This window comes from Bos indicus, chromosome 12 (assembly GCF_029378745.1).
Source record: "Bos indicus isolate NIAB-ARS_2022 breed Sahiwal x Tharparkar chromosome 12, NIAB-ARS_B.indTharparkar_mat_pri_1.0, whole genome shotgun sequence".
NCBI classification, from domain to species: Eukaryota; Metazoa; Chordata; class Mammalia; order Artiodactyla; family Bovidae; genus Bos; species Bos indicus.
In genome coordinates this window covers 89,414,281-89,430,085 of record NC_091771.1, presented here as the reverse complement: position 1 = coordinate 89,430,085, position 15,805 = coordinate 89,414,281, and the positions used below count along the sequence as shown (strand labels likewise).

General features: G+C 53.1%; 1 protein-coding gene across 5 annotated transcripts; it reads left to right on the top strand.

Moving 5' to 3' along the window:
• Positions 1 to 34: 34 nt before the first annotated feature.
• On the top strand, positions 35 to 15,407 carry PCID2 (PCI domain containing 2). Of its 5 annotated transcripts, XM_070800526.1 has the most exons (15): positions 35 to 446; positions 2,749 to 2,838; positions 4,230 to 4,303; positions 5,302 to 5,367; positions 6,468 to 6,509; positions 7,605 to 7,659; positions 9,712 to 9,815; positions 10,347 to 10,422; positions 10,892 to 11,033; positions 12,357 to 12,457; positions 13,421 to 13,494; positions 13,634 to 13,759; positions 14,285 to 14,372; positions 14,659 to 14,782; positions 15,020 to 15,407. In XM_070800526.1, exons 1-14 carry the CDS (start codon positions 411 to 413, stop codon positions 14,746 to 14,748), a joined length of 1,164 nt encoding a protein of 387 aa, XP_070656627.1. In that variant the 5' UTR covers positions 35 to 410; the 3' UTR covers positions 14,749 to 14,782; positions 15,020 to 15,407. The 5 variants fall into 5 exon arrangements, with proteins under 5 accessions (XP_070656627.1, XP_019827341.1, XP_070656629.1 ...); XM_019971782.2 differs by lacking the exon at positions 14,285 to 14,372; XM_070800528.1 differs by lacking the exon at positions 14,285 to 14,372 and having other exon boundaries at positions 14,659 to 14,786.
• The last annotated feature ends 398 nt before the right edge of the window (positions 15,408 to 15,805 follow it).

Here is a 15,805-nt window from a genome sequence, read left to right as displayed (position 1 = left end):
CGCCCGGCTCGCCCGCTCTACCCGCCCGGCCCGACCCCGCGCCTCAGGCCCCGGAGCGCGCCGGACCCCGACCCGAACCGACCCGGCCCGACCCGGCCGCAAGCGCGCTGGCGCCGCAGTCCGCGTCCGCCGCGGTCCGTGAGGAACCCGCAGCAGCCGAGGGAGCGGCGGGGCCGGGCACCCGCACGCCAATGAGGCGGTCGCGCGAGGGGGGAAGGGAGTCGCAGCGCAGCCCCCGGCCGTCCTCAGCCCGGGCGCGCCGCCATGCCGGCCCGGGGCTCGCGTTCCGGCGCACACACCGCCTCCGGAACCAACGCGCGCGGAAGGCGGGGCCGGGGGCGCGGGGTCGGGTCCGGACCGCGGCCCGGAAGTGACGCGCGGCGGCGGCGGCGGCGGCGGCGGGCGCGACCATGGCGCACATCACCATCAACCAGTACCTGCAGCAGGTAAGGTTCCCGGTCTGCGGACTGCCTGCCGCCTGCCCGCCCGCTGCCTTTTCTTGTGCCCTGCAGTGGGAGCTTGGGGGGTCTTTTCGCCGGCTGCGCCCGCGCCGTTGGCCACCGGGCGGCAGGCAGACCCGATGTGTGTCCCGGGGGCCGGCCGCGCCCTCGGTGTAGGGGCGGTGGGAGCTGGGGACGGAGACAGCTGGGGTCCGCCTGCAAGCGGACTTGCGTCCTTCGGTAATTGTGTCCCTCAGGGCTGTGTCCACACAGCCTGTAAACGCAGGAGCACAGCGCGAACACAGGCATCGACAGATTCAAAGCATACAGTCTTTGCTGGAAGCAGGGCTTCCCTGATAGCTCAGACAGTAAAGAATCCGCCTGCGATGCAGGAAACCCAGGTTCGATCCCTGTGTGGGGAAGATCCCCTGGAGGAGGGCATGGCAACCCACTCCAGTATTCTGGCCTAGAGAATCCCGTGGACAGAGGAGCCTGGTGGGCTACTGTCCATAGGGTCCCAAAGACTCAGACACGACTGAGCAACTAAGCACAGCATAGCATAAACACTGTAACGGCTTCCCTGGTGGCTCAGACAGTAAAGAATCCACCTGCAATGCAGGAGACCCAGGTTTGATCCCTGGTTCAGGGAGATCCGCTGGAGAAGGGAATGGCAGCCCACTCCAGTATTCTTGCTTGGAGAATCATGGTCAGAGGGATCTGGCAGGCTACAGCCCATGGGGTCGCCAAAACTAGGACACGACTGAACGACTAACACAGCCTTTCCTCTGAGCTATGCTAATTCGCAGGGCTAGAAACCTGGTAATAGGATTAAGGAAAGGCGCGGGGCGGGGCGGGGGGGGGGGGGGAGGGGGGGCGGGGCGCGCGGTGCCTGGACTTTAAAAAATATCCGAAGACTGCCAGGACTTAGGAAAGGTATGTGTTTGGGGCACCGGAAGGAATCAAGACTGATTCCCAGGTTTCTAGCTTGACAGTAGATGAGCAGAACCGATTTGGAAGTAAAAATAAATTATTCTGGACATGTTGTGTTGGAGGTGTTTGCTGACAACCAGGCAAAGATACCTAGTTGGCAGTTGAATATAGTATAACAAGATTGGAACCGTTAACTTAAGGGTTAATGGTTCATTGAGAAAACTGATTAAAACAAGAATCATGAAAATACAAATACATGCTTTTGTTTTTGTTTTAACTTAAAGCTTGCAAATATAATACATTCGTTTGCAGTCTTCTGGTTGATGCCTAAGACTTTTTCTTTAAGGATATGTCTACTTTGGCCTTATCTTTGCAGAGTTAACATTTTTCAATATCAGTTTTTATATAAAGTTGAATAAGAACACAGACATTGGAAAACCAATGTGGATATAGAATCTCTCTAGAAGTTTATGCTTTTTTATATCTTATCTCTTGTATATAAACATTTATTTTCTGTACATTTTTATATTTCTCACAATTTTCTTGCCCACACCTAACTGCAGAGTTGGGGGAGGTAGCTTGCCACCATCACTATTTTCCTAGGAGGTCGATCCATTACAAGTCCCACTTCACAGAGCAGCTTAAGTGACTCTCTAGGGTCACTGGGCAAGTAGGTGATACAGTCAGACCAGGAATCCTGGCCCCAGAGTCCATGCTCTGACACCAGGCTCACTGTCTCTGTTAGCCCAGGTTTCACCCATTTCTTGTCTCAGTCAGAACCTGCCTATTCCTTTGCTTCCAAAGTTTATTGTATCTTGAATTTCAGTGACCCTGACAGCTTGGACTTAATTCACACCTTTGCAGCCTCCTTGGCCGGGGCCACCTGTGGACAAGTTGTACATCTTGCGTTTCCCGTGGTCTCTGATAACTTCCATTGGCTTTTGGGTCTGGGGTTTGATTTCACCTTCATAAGCTCATAAGATCTGTTCGTTTCTTGGATGCTGTCAGAACACATGCAGTTCCTTTCCGTTTTGGACATATGTGATCTTCAAGCTTTTCTTTTTTGTAAGCTGTATAAGTGGATCTTCAAATGTTTATTAGTATGACTGAGTAAACTGGACTAATTAACCCTCTTTAGTAAGCAAATAATAAACCACTGGCTGATTCCGCTTTTTCACTGTTTTTAACTGTAAGTCACCTGTTTGCCTCCAGAAGATCTCATTTTGAGATGCAGTGCTTGTCTGCTCGCTGTGGCGGGTGCTGGTTATGCCTCCAGCCCTCTCACAGCAGGGGCAGTGCTGCAGCGTGTTGCCTTGGTTCTTCTGGGTTAAGCGTTTCACTTTCCACGTAACAGCTCTTTTCTCTCCAAATGCTTCAGGTCTGTGAAGCCATTGACACCAGAGATGGGGCGTCCCTTGCAGAGCTGGTGTCTTTCAAGCATCCTCATGTTGCGAACCCACGGCTTCAGGTAGGTGGGGGGCCACGCACGCACGTGTCTGGAGGGTCCCTGGGCCACCACCTTCCTAAGCTTAGGGTGTGAATGGGAAGGGTACTGGTGCTGCTCTTATTTGAAAATCGCTGGGTTCCTTCACAGTTTACCTAATTTCAGTTCATTGATTGAACATTAATGGAGCACTGTGCCTCAGAGCCCGTGTTGAGGTTTGTGCTTCTTCCTGCCTGTAATTGCCGCAGGACTCTCCCGGGCTCAGAGAAGCGCAGCAGGGTCACGGGGTGATCAGCGGACAGGCCGTGGGCTCAGGCTCAGGCAGGCCTGTCTGTCCCTGAAGCCCACAGCTGTGCGGTGGTGCTACCAGGGAGGTTTTACACCTCCTGTGGCTATGGAGGCAGACCTGGGCCCACAGAGCCTGCAGCATTTCCTGGCTGGCTGTTTATGTGAATGTCTGCCAGCCTCTGCTCTCAAATGTAAGCATCCTTGATTCGGATGATAGATGGTATCCGAGTAGAAGCTTCTGTGGAAAGCACTGTTGAAACCTTGTTGAAGTAATGCCCACTTCCTCGTCGATTGCCATTACGCATCGGAGTGTGTTCTATCCAGGAGCTAAACTTTTCTTTTGAAAGAAAGTGTGTGGAGTCTTGGTGGGTCTCAGGTTCAGCTTGCTGGCAGGTAGCCCCTGGAACACATCTGCTGGCCCATATGTGACCTGAGGCTGATCCCTTCATTACAAAACTCCGCCTAACCTCCCATCAGCAGCTCCCCTTACTGGCAGCCTTTGTCCACCCAGTCGTTTCGTCAGAGATTGTGGAGCGGTGACCTTTCCTGTGATGTCATCACCCCTCTCAGATTTGTTGACATAGATATGCAAGTATAGTTACGGTGCCGGAGTAGCGTCCCCGAGTCCCTTTCTTGTTGTGTAAGCCGTCCTGTTACACATTATCGAAAATCTGGCCACTGAGAGGAGAGGGCAGGTGACAGGTGAGTGTCTGCCATCTCCCAGGACTCCTGAGTGGGCAGTCTGTCAGCAGGAGGTGAGGACCCCCCCATCTCCCCTCTCCCCAGGCATCGTCTCCATCTCCTTCGACCTCACATGACCTACTTACCTTTGTTAGGCACGCAGTATCTGCTTAATAAATACACAGAGCCATCTGTGAGCATGCCTGGAGTGCTTCCTGACCTATGGTAGACAAAGCAGACCATGTGCATCTCCTGCATGCAGGTCGGGCTTGATAGGCGTGTGGAGGTAATGAACGGCTTTTTGAATTGCTAACGTGTGAAGAGCTTCTACAACTATAAGGTGTAAATCCTCTTGAAACAAAGGTTTGTCTGAATCTCTTCCTTCGCATTGCATTCTTTCTGTCCCAGTTAAGTTTCTTTTTACCGTTCTTCTTACTGGCATGCAGATGGCCTCTCCAGAAGAGAAGTGTCAACAAGTCTTAGAGCCCCCTTATGACGAAATGTTTGCAGCTCACTTAAGGTAAGCCGTGGGTGAGGTAGGAAACAAGCCAGTCTGGAGGTTGCTGGCTTGATTAGGGGGGTTTTACACCATCTTGAAGCATTGAAAAATTTCCTTTGAAAAAGTAGAAAAGTATGTTTGTAATTGCACTTTGGTAAAACCTGTGAAAATCTTGTGAAGCTTAAAAGACTTTAAAATTTAATAAACTTTTCCATCTCAGGGACCATGTGTGTTTTAAAAGTTAGTGAAATGGTGATCGTGTGTCTGTGTGTCTTCTCTGTGATGCTCGAAGAAGCATTTGATGCTCATTCCACTGGCTGGGTGGTGGGCATTTATTCAGAACGGTGTACAGCCCACCATTGACTTGGCGTTTTTCACGGAAATGCCCAGTTTTTAACCTCTTTGCCTTGAACTGGAAAAGAAACTGGATCAGAGCGGAGCAAATGAAATTTTGCTTTTTATTTACACGTCATGTCTGCTATTTTCACTTCTGAAGCCTCGATTCAGGCCAAGCCGTGGGTCCTAAACCATGTAGTCTGGACTGCCCTCCTGCCAACATGGCCCGCCAGTGTCTCCGGCAGAGGACTGCAGGGGCGGAGCAGGCCTGGCCCCCTGAGACCTCTGGACGAGTTGGAGTACCACTGTGTTCCTGAAGCGTCTTCCTAGATCCATGCCGTGTGCGCTGAGGCTCGGGCTTGGGGAGGGACTGACTGATGCTGATGCTGCCAGCGGGCGTCTGGGTGCAACAGCCTCGCCCCCTGACGCCCGGGAAGGGCCACTGGCACGTTAACAGCGGAACCTCTGCAGCCCAGCTTCTCCTTCTGGGACTTGAGAGGTTTCCTTTTTCAGCCAGTGGCCTCCTGTGAGCCTCTGTGATCTGCTAGCAGGAGCTCCGGCTTCACTCTGGGCCCGTAGAGGGCAGGGCATCTGTGGCGGCCATGAGCGGTGTGGCCGCGTGGCTTGCACCCGGTTCTTGGCACTCTGCCGCTCGTCCTCAGTCCCCGCTGCCCCCTCTGCAGGTGCACGTATGCGGTGGGGAACCACGACTTCATCGAGGCGTACAAGTGCCAGACCGTCATCGTCCAATATCTTTTGTCGTGTGCGTTACTGTTCGGTGTGGGACAGATGCAGCGGTTACGTGGGGGCTGAGATCTCGAAACATCAGACCAGTTTGAGTCATACCTTTTAGTATATGTGCTGCCGAAGCGAGCACTGAGTCATACCTTTAATCAGGGAGAATTAAAACCTTTTGGAAGAGAAACTCATTTAGCTGCTCCACTCAGGTACTTAAATTTAGTGTGAGCTTCCACACTGGTGTCCGGCCACTTGCATAGTAGGGAAGAACCTTGGTTATGGTTAAGAGTTTTATCTAATTCTATTGTGAGGAATAGTATTTTGTTGCCTTTAAAGCAATTGCATGTAGTTAAGGGATGGGTTAGTCCCCTTGTGGAAATGGAAGAACTCCCAGATCCAGGCGGGCCCAGGGAGGAGTGGACCCTGCCGAGGCCTTGGTCAGGCGGCTCTGGCCCTCATCACTGCAGGGATGTCTCCTGGCTGAGGCTGTGGCCAGTGGGTCACATCTGGTCATGTTATGTGCCTCTCCAGACTTTAGTTGGTTTTTTTGGCCTCACTGCATGGTTTGTGGGAGCCTAGTTTCCTGACCAGGGATGGAACCCAGGTCCCGGCAGTGAAGGTACCAAGCCCCAACCGCTGGGCCAACGGGGAATCCCTCCAGCCGCTTGCTCTTCAGTCGTCTTGTCTGGTATGCACAGAACAGAATTGGTTACTGACCAACTGAGTCTCGTTTGAATTAAAGAATTTTGTAATCAACGAAATAGGCTTTATACTAGAGATCCTAACCACGTTATATGTAACTTAGGATGATCGGGACTCAGAGAAACCAAATAAAATGTGTGAAACTGCCAGTTTAAAAAATCTTCAGACAACAGTGTTTTGTCTTCCTTTGGGGAAAAGCTGTGTAAAGTCAGTGTATTTACTTACCGTGAATGACACTCAGGTGTCTATAACGTGGGCGCGTGTGTTTCTCCCCTTCGAGAACCTGCTGCTGTGGCACATAACCTCCTGAGGGGCGCGGGAGCCCTCATGGTGCAGAACGTGGGCTCGCCATCCTTTCACTTGTAGCACCACCTGAGCTTTTTATGTAGGCCCTTCCTTAACATAGCACGTCATTCCTGCGAGCATTTCAGGCCCACAAAGAAGAAAACTGGTAAGTACGAATAGATAGAGCTGGAAATGAGCTAATGGCTTTCTTCTTTATCAAAAGCAGAAGTTCTTAAAAGATTTACTGTAAATAAATATGTATTGTGTTTTCTGTGTTGGTATTTGATATTGTGTGTTGACATAGGATGATACCAACACAGATACTGGAATTTTAATAGTCAGTGTAAACTTAAATGGCAGGTCAGCCAGATTATTTCCAATGTTTTCCTGTAAATATGAAGTATTATTTCAGCCATTCCATGCCCCCAGATATGTATTAAATACAACTTTTTTTCCTTTGTCAATTTTGATCTTACTTGGGCTTCCCTGGTGGCTCAGCTGGTAAAGAATCGACCTGCAATGTGGGAAACCTGGGTTTGAACCCTCAGTTGGGAAGATCCCTTGAAGGAGGGAACGGCTACCCACTCCAGTCTTCTGGCCTGGAGAAGTCCTTGGGGTTGCAAAAGGTCGGACACGACTGAGCAACCTTCACTTTCACTTTTCGGTTTTAAACTTGGATAAAAGATGTAGATCAACTACAGTCCATTTGGGATGACAGATATAGAATATTTGGGTTATCTTAAACTGTCTTATGATTTATTAAAAGTCTTGGTAAATACTGAAATTTTGTTTATACTAAAGTAACTGAAGGCTTACAGATACCTTTTACAAAAAGTTTTGACTGAAGATCTGTCTTACACATGAAGCTGACACTGCCAGCTAGATTCTAGAAGTCTTTTGACGACATCTGTCTGCTCCACGCCTTGGGCTCTGTTAGGAGATCATTCTGAACCACGGGTCTTGTTTTCATGGAGCCGTTTAGGTGGTGGTGGGGGGAAGGAGAATTCCTGGCCCAGCGTGGGGTGGGGGGCAGTCAGGGCTGAGCCCCTGGCCTCTGGGGAGGCTGGGTCAGCGGGTGCGGAGCTCTTGCAGCCAGATGCACAGACCAGGAGGGGCCGTGGCTCCTGGAAGGAAGGGGAGGGGAGGACCACGGCGCCGTGGGGGTGGGGACCTCTGTCGCGGGTGGGGGCCCTGGGAGTCCCCAGCTCTGGTGAGGGAGCCTCTGCCCTCAGAGCCTCACACACCTGTTTTTGCCCCACAGGGCTCTGCCCGTCATGTACGCGGTGGCGCTGGACCTTCGCATATTTGCCAATAATGTAAGTGCAGTTTCTGTCACTGTTGCTTTAAACCCAGACTCACTGTACCTGTTGCGTAATTTTACGTCACTCTTCCCACAAGTTTTGAGGGATGCGTGGGGTCGAGATACGCCTGGTGCAGAGCAGCAAAAGTGGGGCGGCTCGGCTCGCTGCTGAGGACCTGTCCTCGTCTACTGTGAGGACGTGCCCGGTGCCGCCTTGGCGGACTCGGGGGAGCCAAGGGCCTCTGCTGCGAGGAGGCAAAGGCCTGGACTTGACGCGTCCATTTCCTGGCAGCATCAGCCGCTCAGGGAGCAGCAGTTCTTAACTCTTTGGTCCTCACATCCCTTTACCGTTTCAAAGGCTGTTGCTGACTTCCGGTTCTGGACACGTGGGTGTAGGCACGTGTTTCCTCTCCCCGCTGCTGGGAACTTGAGGCCGGTGAGGCTCTGAGAGGTTAGAGGGGCAGAGCAGCGAGCTCCCTGCATGTCCTTCTTGTCTTCTGGGCGTCCTGGGTCCAGGAACAGCGGGCCGGGTCCCAGATGGGATTCCACGCCAGCCATCTTGTGGTAAAACCCCTGGAGCAAGTGCAAGTGCTGAAACAGACGTCTCCGCAGAGAAATGGAAGATGTAAAACGGCCCCGAATGGAAGCCGTGGAACTGAAGGGAGGTACACAGAAACCGTCAAGGGTGCCCAGAGTTGCTGCTTGTGTAGTTTACATCAGTCTCTAGTGTACTCACACCCCTCAAGTGATGAACCTTTTACACGTAACATCACTGACTTCCTAAATAGAAACGAGCCACTCGGATTCTCGCATCTGCTTCTGCGGTCCCTGTGCCGGGCATCGTTGTGGTTGAGTGTGTGAAGCCAGACTGCTCCACACAGACGTGGGTGGAAGCGAGAGGCCTGTTCTGATAGCCTTTCCAGGTGATGGCTGACGTCTTTGGCTGAGCGGCACCTGTTCAGGTGCCAGGAGTGGTTTTTACTGCTGGTCATGGTGTGGCCTCTGAGGCCGGCAGTGTGACCTCCAACCCCAGTGGTGCAGATGGATCTTCCAGCCCTGCCCGATTTTGTGATGTCCAAGGCTGATCGTCTGGAAACATTTCAGTCACTGAGCTGCTCAGACATTCCAAATGTTGACGTATTTCATTATGTAAAAAACAGAAGCCAGGAAAACTCTACACTTGTCAGTCTCTCCCGTGACCTCCTCAGAGACGTTTTGAAGTAATGAAAAGCTGCCAGGCTCTTGGTGGTCAGTACGAGTGTTCCAAAATTCTAAGTTGTTCTTGAAAGTGCAGATGTTGTCATTGGCAAGTACTGTCAGTGTTTCCTGGGGGACAGGCCTGTTTCCTTCACCTTCCAGAGACTCATGCTGGCTGGGGGCCCACGCTGGCCGGCCAGGCTCTGTGGCTGTCAGTTCTGGGGGCCCACGCTGGCCGGCCAGGCTCTACGGCTGTCTGTTCCCCATCCAGCTCGCAGGCCAAACAGTGGCCCTGGCGCTTTACCTTAAAAAGCAGACTTGCTGTGTGCATGCTTCCTGCTTCATCACGAGGAGCACTAACACCACGTGAGTATTCAGGGACCAAGACTCTCTGACACGTTCACTGCATCGTCACGGACTCTGAAGAGACGCTTGCTGTGCTGGTCGGTGGAGGGGGACGCAGGCCTGCGTGCTGCGGACGCAGCGGGCAAGCTGCAGTGGGGCCGCGTGAGGGCGCCCACAAGGCCTCCTGCTGCCTTCTCTGTGCCGCCCCCTCCGTGTCGTCTGTCGTCAGGGCGTTTGTAACAAGTAAGAAAAGGCTTCTTAGCAGCACGTGGCTTGGGCAACACAGGCTTAAAAGCTCGGTGACCAGCGCACTGGTTTGACTGGTTGAAGAGCGGTTTGGCCTGTAGGAAGTTGGAACGAGCAGTAGACACCACGGTTTTGAGAAGCTGCAGCACAGCCTGGGGGTCTCTTCAGAGCCTGGGGGCTGCCCCTAGGTTGTCCGTTTTCACTTCTGGCTGTGTGGTGATTTTCTTTCTAATTAAGAATCAAGAGGAGATGAAAAGTGAAGGCTTTTGCTTCCTGTCAGGCAGACCAGCAGCTGGTGAAGAAGGGGAAGAGCAAGGTGGGGGACATGCTGGAGAAGGCGGCCGAGCTGCTGATGGGCTGCTTCCGCGTCTGCGCCAGCGACACGTGAGTCTGGGGCGGGCGGCCGCGGCTGTAACCCCATGGCCACGGACGTTTCTGCTTTGAATAATCCGTTGCTTGGTAAGGGATAAGAGAAAAGAATCGTCTCTCATGCTCAGCACACATCGGGCACCGCACCTCTGGGCCCACACAGCCGGCGCGCTGGGTCTCACACTTTCTGAAATTCGTGTGTTGTGTCTCAGTGGTTCATGATGTTGTAATGACAAGAGAAAGTACTTTCACCACGTGTCACAAATGCTTGATAACCGTCCGCTCTTACACAGCATCGCTGCAGACCGAGCAGTTTTCCTCTGCCGCCCGCCAGATGCTCAGCCAGTGTCAGAACTCCTGGGCATCTCTCCAGGTTTACCTGTCGGAGGACACGCCTTCTTTTGTAGTGTTAGGTTCTTTCATGAATTTGACTTGAACTGTGGGGTTTTATCTCAGGATGCGAATTCATTTTGGAAGTTTGCTTTGTGATTTGCACATAAACTTTTTGTTTCCTGTGTAACCTTTAAAACATTACTTTCCCTGCAGTCGTGCTGGCATAGAGGACTCCAAGAAGTGGGGAATGCTGTTTCTGGTGAATCAGTTATTCAAGATTTATTTTAAGGTAGAGTCTGCCTGAATTCTGCCTGTCTTCCCAGAGAGCGTTTCTGTCCCTTGTCAGCCGGCCTGCCAGGCCTGGCTTGAGAGTCAGTCCCCACTGGCCACGCACAGTCCTGGGGCTGGTGTTGGTTGAGGGCCTCTGGGTGCAGGGACTGTTGTCAGTGCTCTGCATGCGTCATCTCTGTTCACCTCCACCCTCTGAGGCTCCAGGGAGCCAAGTGCTGGCACCTCACGCAGGTCCGGGTGTGACGATGGTGTGGTCAGGTGGGGAGCGTGTCCGGTCAGCCCCCTGCAGGTGGGCGTCCCCTGTGGCCTGGCCTGGACGGAGCAGCGGTGTGCTGTGTCCTTAGTGAGCCCTCAGCTCTGATCATGTGAACCCACCTCAGGAGGCGTGTCCTTAGCGACCAGGGGTGGATGGCTGTCCTGCCTGTTGACCTGGAAGACCGTCTGGAGTAGATTCTTGCTTGTTCTAGATCAACAAGCTCCATCTGTGTAAACCGCTCATCAGAGCCATCGACAGCTCGAACCTGAAGGACGACTACAGCACGGCCCAGAGGGTGACCTACAGGTACTACGTGGGGCGCAAGGCCATGTTCGACAGCGACTTCAAGCAAGGTGCGTGACTGCCGCCAGCAGCTGGGGGCCCAGAGCACCTGCCCGCCTTCTGGTGCGGAGGCGGACGTGGTGTCCACGGCGTCCAAGCAGCGTTGCTCCGACACCAAGTCGGTTCATAAAGGAAAATCCCGTTTGTGTTTCTTGCTTGGCACCAGGTCCGAGCCCGTCACCGCTGTGTCCTTTCCTGGGGGAGGGACCCACGCACGTCTGTCCCACGTGTGGGCTGTGCTCCGTGCTTCCCTGCGGCCTCGGCGGGTCCTGGCGGCACAGCACGTGGGGGCTGGGCGGCTCGCGGCTCGGCTCCAGCCTCGGGGGACGTGCCCTTGTGCTGGTGTCAGCCTCGGCGCCTGTGGCTGGGGGCAGCGGGTCAGTGCCACATCCGAGCTGCCCCTTCACGAAACCACGTTATGTGGTTTGTGTCCTTCTCTTTCTCAAGATCAGGAGGCTGTTTATTTTATTTTTCTGAAAGTTTGGAGTGGCCAATATGTGGTGGTCCTTTATGATTCTTCTCTTATTCTCAGATCAGACTTTTAAAACTCACTTCCTTGACAGTTATTCACACGCGAAGCCACGTGACTTCAGGCACCATATGAGACGTAAGAGCCTTTTCACTCCACGTGTCAATAGCCACAGAGGCTCTGATGACAGAAAGAACAGCTCTTTCATAATGAGAGCTCTGTTTTCTTATTCCGTGGGGTTGTGCAGACCAACTTTTCATTTCCTTTCACAGAGTTTTCAATACATCAGTTCAGTTCAGTCGCCCAGTCGTGTCCAACTTTGCGACCCCATGAAGTGCAGCATGCCAGGCTTTCCTGTCCATCACCAAGTCCCAGAGCTTGCCTTCAATATGTATAACTTTTGAAAGAGGACTTTCCTTGATCGGTCCCCTACCTTTTTCTCTCCCCTAAAATATGAAGCGTTGGAATAGCTGAACAGCGAGAGAGTTAATCCACAGTTGACTCGTGGTCGGTCCTGTGTCCTTGGTTACTCTGCATTCGTGATCAGCAGTCACAGACGGAGCGATATCGTGGTGTTTCCCATTGAGAGCACCCATGTGCGGGGCACCCGTGCAGAGCAGACCTGCCCCGTTCAGGTTGGCTGTACACTCGGTTAAGTCTCAGAAGGCATTGGTTTGCTTCTCCTCTGAATCTTCGCTGAGTGCTCTCTCGGATGTTTTTGAATAGCCGACCCTGTGGAAAATGATCTGTTAATGTTGATGGGAGACACTGTTGCCCCTGAAACCTTTGGGCCCTTGTGTAAGGGTGGGTGTGGCGCCAGGCACAGGGTGGGGACGGCTGACCATGTCTGTGGCTGACTCTGCAGCTGAGGAGTACCTGTCCTTTGCTTTTGAGCACTGCCATCGTTCCAGCCAGAAGAACAAAAGAATGGTCCTCATTTACCTGCTTCCTGTGAAGATGCTCCTGGTAAGTGGTCTGTCCAGCTCTCTGGGGGCCTGTCCCCTACAAGGAGTGCGTAGTCATTTCACAGCGTAGCCCATGTGTGGTGGGTCTCGCACAGAGCCACATGTGAGAGCACCCCCAGAATAGAGGAGGAACAAGCCTCAGGTGTGACCCGAACCACTGTCTCCGTGACTGACATTTCCAGATCCTTCTAGAAAGACTTGACTGGTTTTGTTTCCTTTTTCCTACGATTACCTCACTCAAAGGTTTAACATACGTGAGACAGGTAAAATACGCATGTTATGTCTGTTACTCCTGAAAATCTAGAATAATAGAGCTGGATTAACCAAGAGAGAGAAGATCATTCCAGCCTGTCTGGGTGTCTCACTTGCTCACTGAAAGTTGTTTTTGGTACTTGTATAAAAAAAAAAAAAAGGCACGTAACTTGCAAGTTAATTGACTAAAACATTCTAACAGTGATAGAGCTTCCTTTCCTCCCGTTGAAGTTTCTTAAAAACTATCAAAGCAGCAGGCACAGCTGAAGCTCGCCCAGCTCTGGACAGCGTGTGGTGGGGAGGAGAGAGTGCACAGCCCTCCCCAGGGCTCACCGACTTTGTGGAACAGCCAGTCTCGGGTTTTCGGCTCGTTGTTCTGGAAGCTGGGTCTGAATCCCTAAGTCCTAGCCTGGTGTTCCCGCAGGGGCCACCTGCTCTGTGATTGTGAACAAGAAGGTCGAGGTCAGGGTCACAGGTCGAGGTCAGGGTCACAGGTCACTGTTGGCAGAGCTGCGTTGGTCCAGGTGTTCTGATGTCTGGACCGGCGTTTGTTTGTTTCCAGTTGACTAGGAAGCATTTTTTGTTCAGTTACTTTGGAAGAAAGTCTGAGAAACACAGGTTAAAAGTTTTTAAAACTTGGTAAGGGTTTTTATCAAAGACAGTTCTGTTAAAAATGAGAAGGTTCTTATTCTGGAAAATTACTCTGTCTCAGGGCCACATGCCAACCATTGAGCTTCTGAGGAAGTACCATCTCATGCAGTTTGCGGAGGTGACCCGAGCTGTGAGGTAGTTTCTTCTCTTTCCCTGGGGACCGCTTAGAATATAAAGTCTGTGCAGAGGCCCGCGTGTTGCGAGGGAACTAATGGGGTCCTGTCTCCTGTCCTGGGCGGTGCCCTGCCTGCATCTGCACGTCTCTGTGGCCCAGCGAAGGGAACCTCCTCCTTCTGAACGAGGCCCTGGCCGCGCATGAGACCTTCTTCATCCGCTGCGGCATCTTCCTCATCCTCGAGAAGCTGAAGATCATCACCTACAGGAATCTCTTTAAGAAAGTGTGAGCACAGCCTTCCTTCCTGATTCCGTGGGATGAAGTTGATCTGCAGCCCTGGGCCTTGGTGCTGGTGCTGTCCAGGGGGAGGGCACAGGGTCCAGATGAGGGAGGGGTGGCCCAGGGCCCAGGCGAGGGCGCACCCAGGTGAAGGAGCGCACAGTTCCTGGTGAGGGAGCGCGCAGGTGAGGCTGAGGGAGTCGGGGCAGAAGCTCGGGCTGTGTGAAGAGAGGACTCTGGCAGGAGTTCTGACACCAGCCCTGAGCACGCACCTACACGATGGTCAGAGCGTGGCACTGCTGCCTGTCTCCGTTACTCCTGGCCCGCTGACCCTCCCGCCTCTCCTGTGCGTTCCGTTACTCCCGGCCCGCTGACCCTCCCGCCTCTCCTGTGCGTTCCGTTACTCCCGGCCCGCTGACCCTCCCGCCTCTCCTGTGCGTTCCGTTACTCCCAGCCCGCTGACCCTCCCGCCTCTCCTGTGCGTTCCGTTACTCCTGACCTGCTGACCCTCCCACCTCTCCTGTGCGTCAGGGAGTTGTTCGTCTCTTTGTGGAACTCGGAAGCGGGCTCTTGTCCGAGGCCTGGTCGCAGCAGGATCTCGGTCAGACTTCTGGTCCAGGTTAGCGAGGCCCGCAGGTCATCAGACCCCTGACAGTCCCCTGTCAGGCGCATCCCCACTTGAGCGGTGTTGAAATGTGAGAATGGAAGCGTCTGAGATTCAAGGAAATACTCAGTCAAGTGTGCTTGTATTGGTGGCTCTTTAAGTGGGAAAGTCAGTTACACCCGGAAGCTTTGTTTTCTGAGGCTCCTGGCGGGCAGGAGGTGCTGTGTTCCTGAGCAGAAGTTCTCCTGCCCACTTGCTCCTTGTGTCCCGCCAGCAACAGCCTGAGCTCTGCCTCTTCCAGATACTTGCTGCTCAAGACCCACCAGCTGTCCCTGGACGCATTCCTGGTGGCCTTGAAGTTCATGCAGGTGGAGGACGTGGACATCGCTGAGGTCCAGTGCATCCTGGCCAACCTCATCTACATGGTGTGTGGGCTCCGTCCAGGCTGGGGGATCTGGTACCCGCCGTGTCCCCAGAGGCCATGGTGGGGCTGGTGTGTGTGTGTGTGTGTGTGTGTATACACACTCGTTGTCCTCTCAGCAAGCTGACCGCACCATAGCTGGGGCGGTGGGGGTGGGGGGTGCTGTGCCCCGGCTCCAGTTCATTCACCCTGACAGCCTTGACCTTCAGAGTCATAAGCCCCCGTCTCTCCCGTCCCCCAGGGTCACATCAAAGGCTATATCTCACACCAGCACCAGAAGCTGGTTGTCAGCAAGCAGAACCCTTTCCCCCCGCTGTCCACGGTGTGCTGACGGCCCGGCCCGAGGACAGGGCAGGCTGATCCTGGTCCTCCTCCTGCCCGGAGCGCGTGCTCTGCAGCGGAGCCTCTTGGGTCTTGTCCCGGGAATGATGTTGCTGGCATCTCGGCTGATGAGCGTCCCGTCACCAAGGCCTGGGACTCGCCCTCAGTGCTGCTGCCTCAGCTGGCCGGGCTGCTGGTGACACCCCCCGAAGGCCACTCCATCTCCCAGGCAGCTGCTGTTTACTTCTCAAGAGGACTGTTTGTGAAGGCGTCTTTGTAATTGTTTCTATTAAAAGTGTTTATACAGATGGCGTATTCTTTATTGTATTATCCAGGATACATTTAATTTTATGTTAAATTTGAAACTTTGTGTGATCAAAATGTTTGGTTAATTTAATATTTCTTTTTACAAGCTGAATTTGATTTAAATTTTCCAGGTACTATAGCTATTTTTTTTTTCAGATTACACACGTTTCCTCTGTTTATGCAAAACTTACTAAAGAAGAAAACTTCATGGACTAGAATGGCTCATCTTTGCAAAGGTGCCGAGTATGGAGGGGGCTGTGGCCTTTGTGTGGAGAGGGGCCACCGTGGGACACAGACCCCCGTCCCTGAGGCCTGCCCGAGGCCTGCTGTCTGTGCCCCCGCGTCTGCCCCTCCAGAAGCCAGACCGCGCATCCCGGTTTGCTCTGAAGTCTGCAGCGTG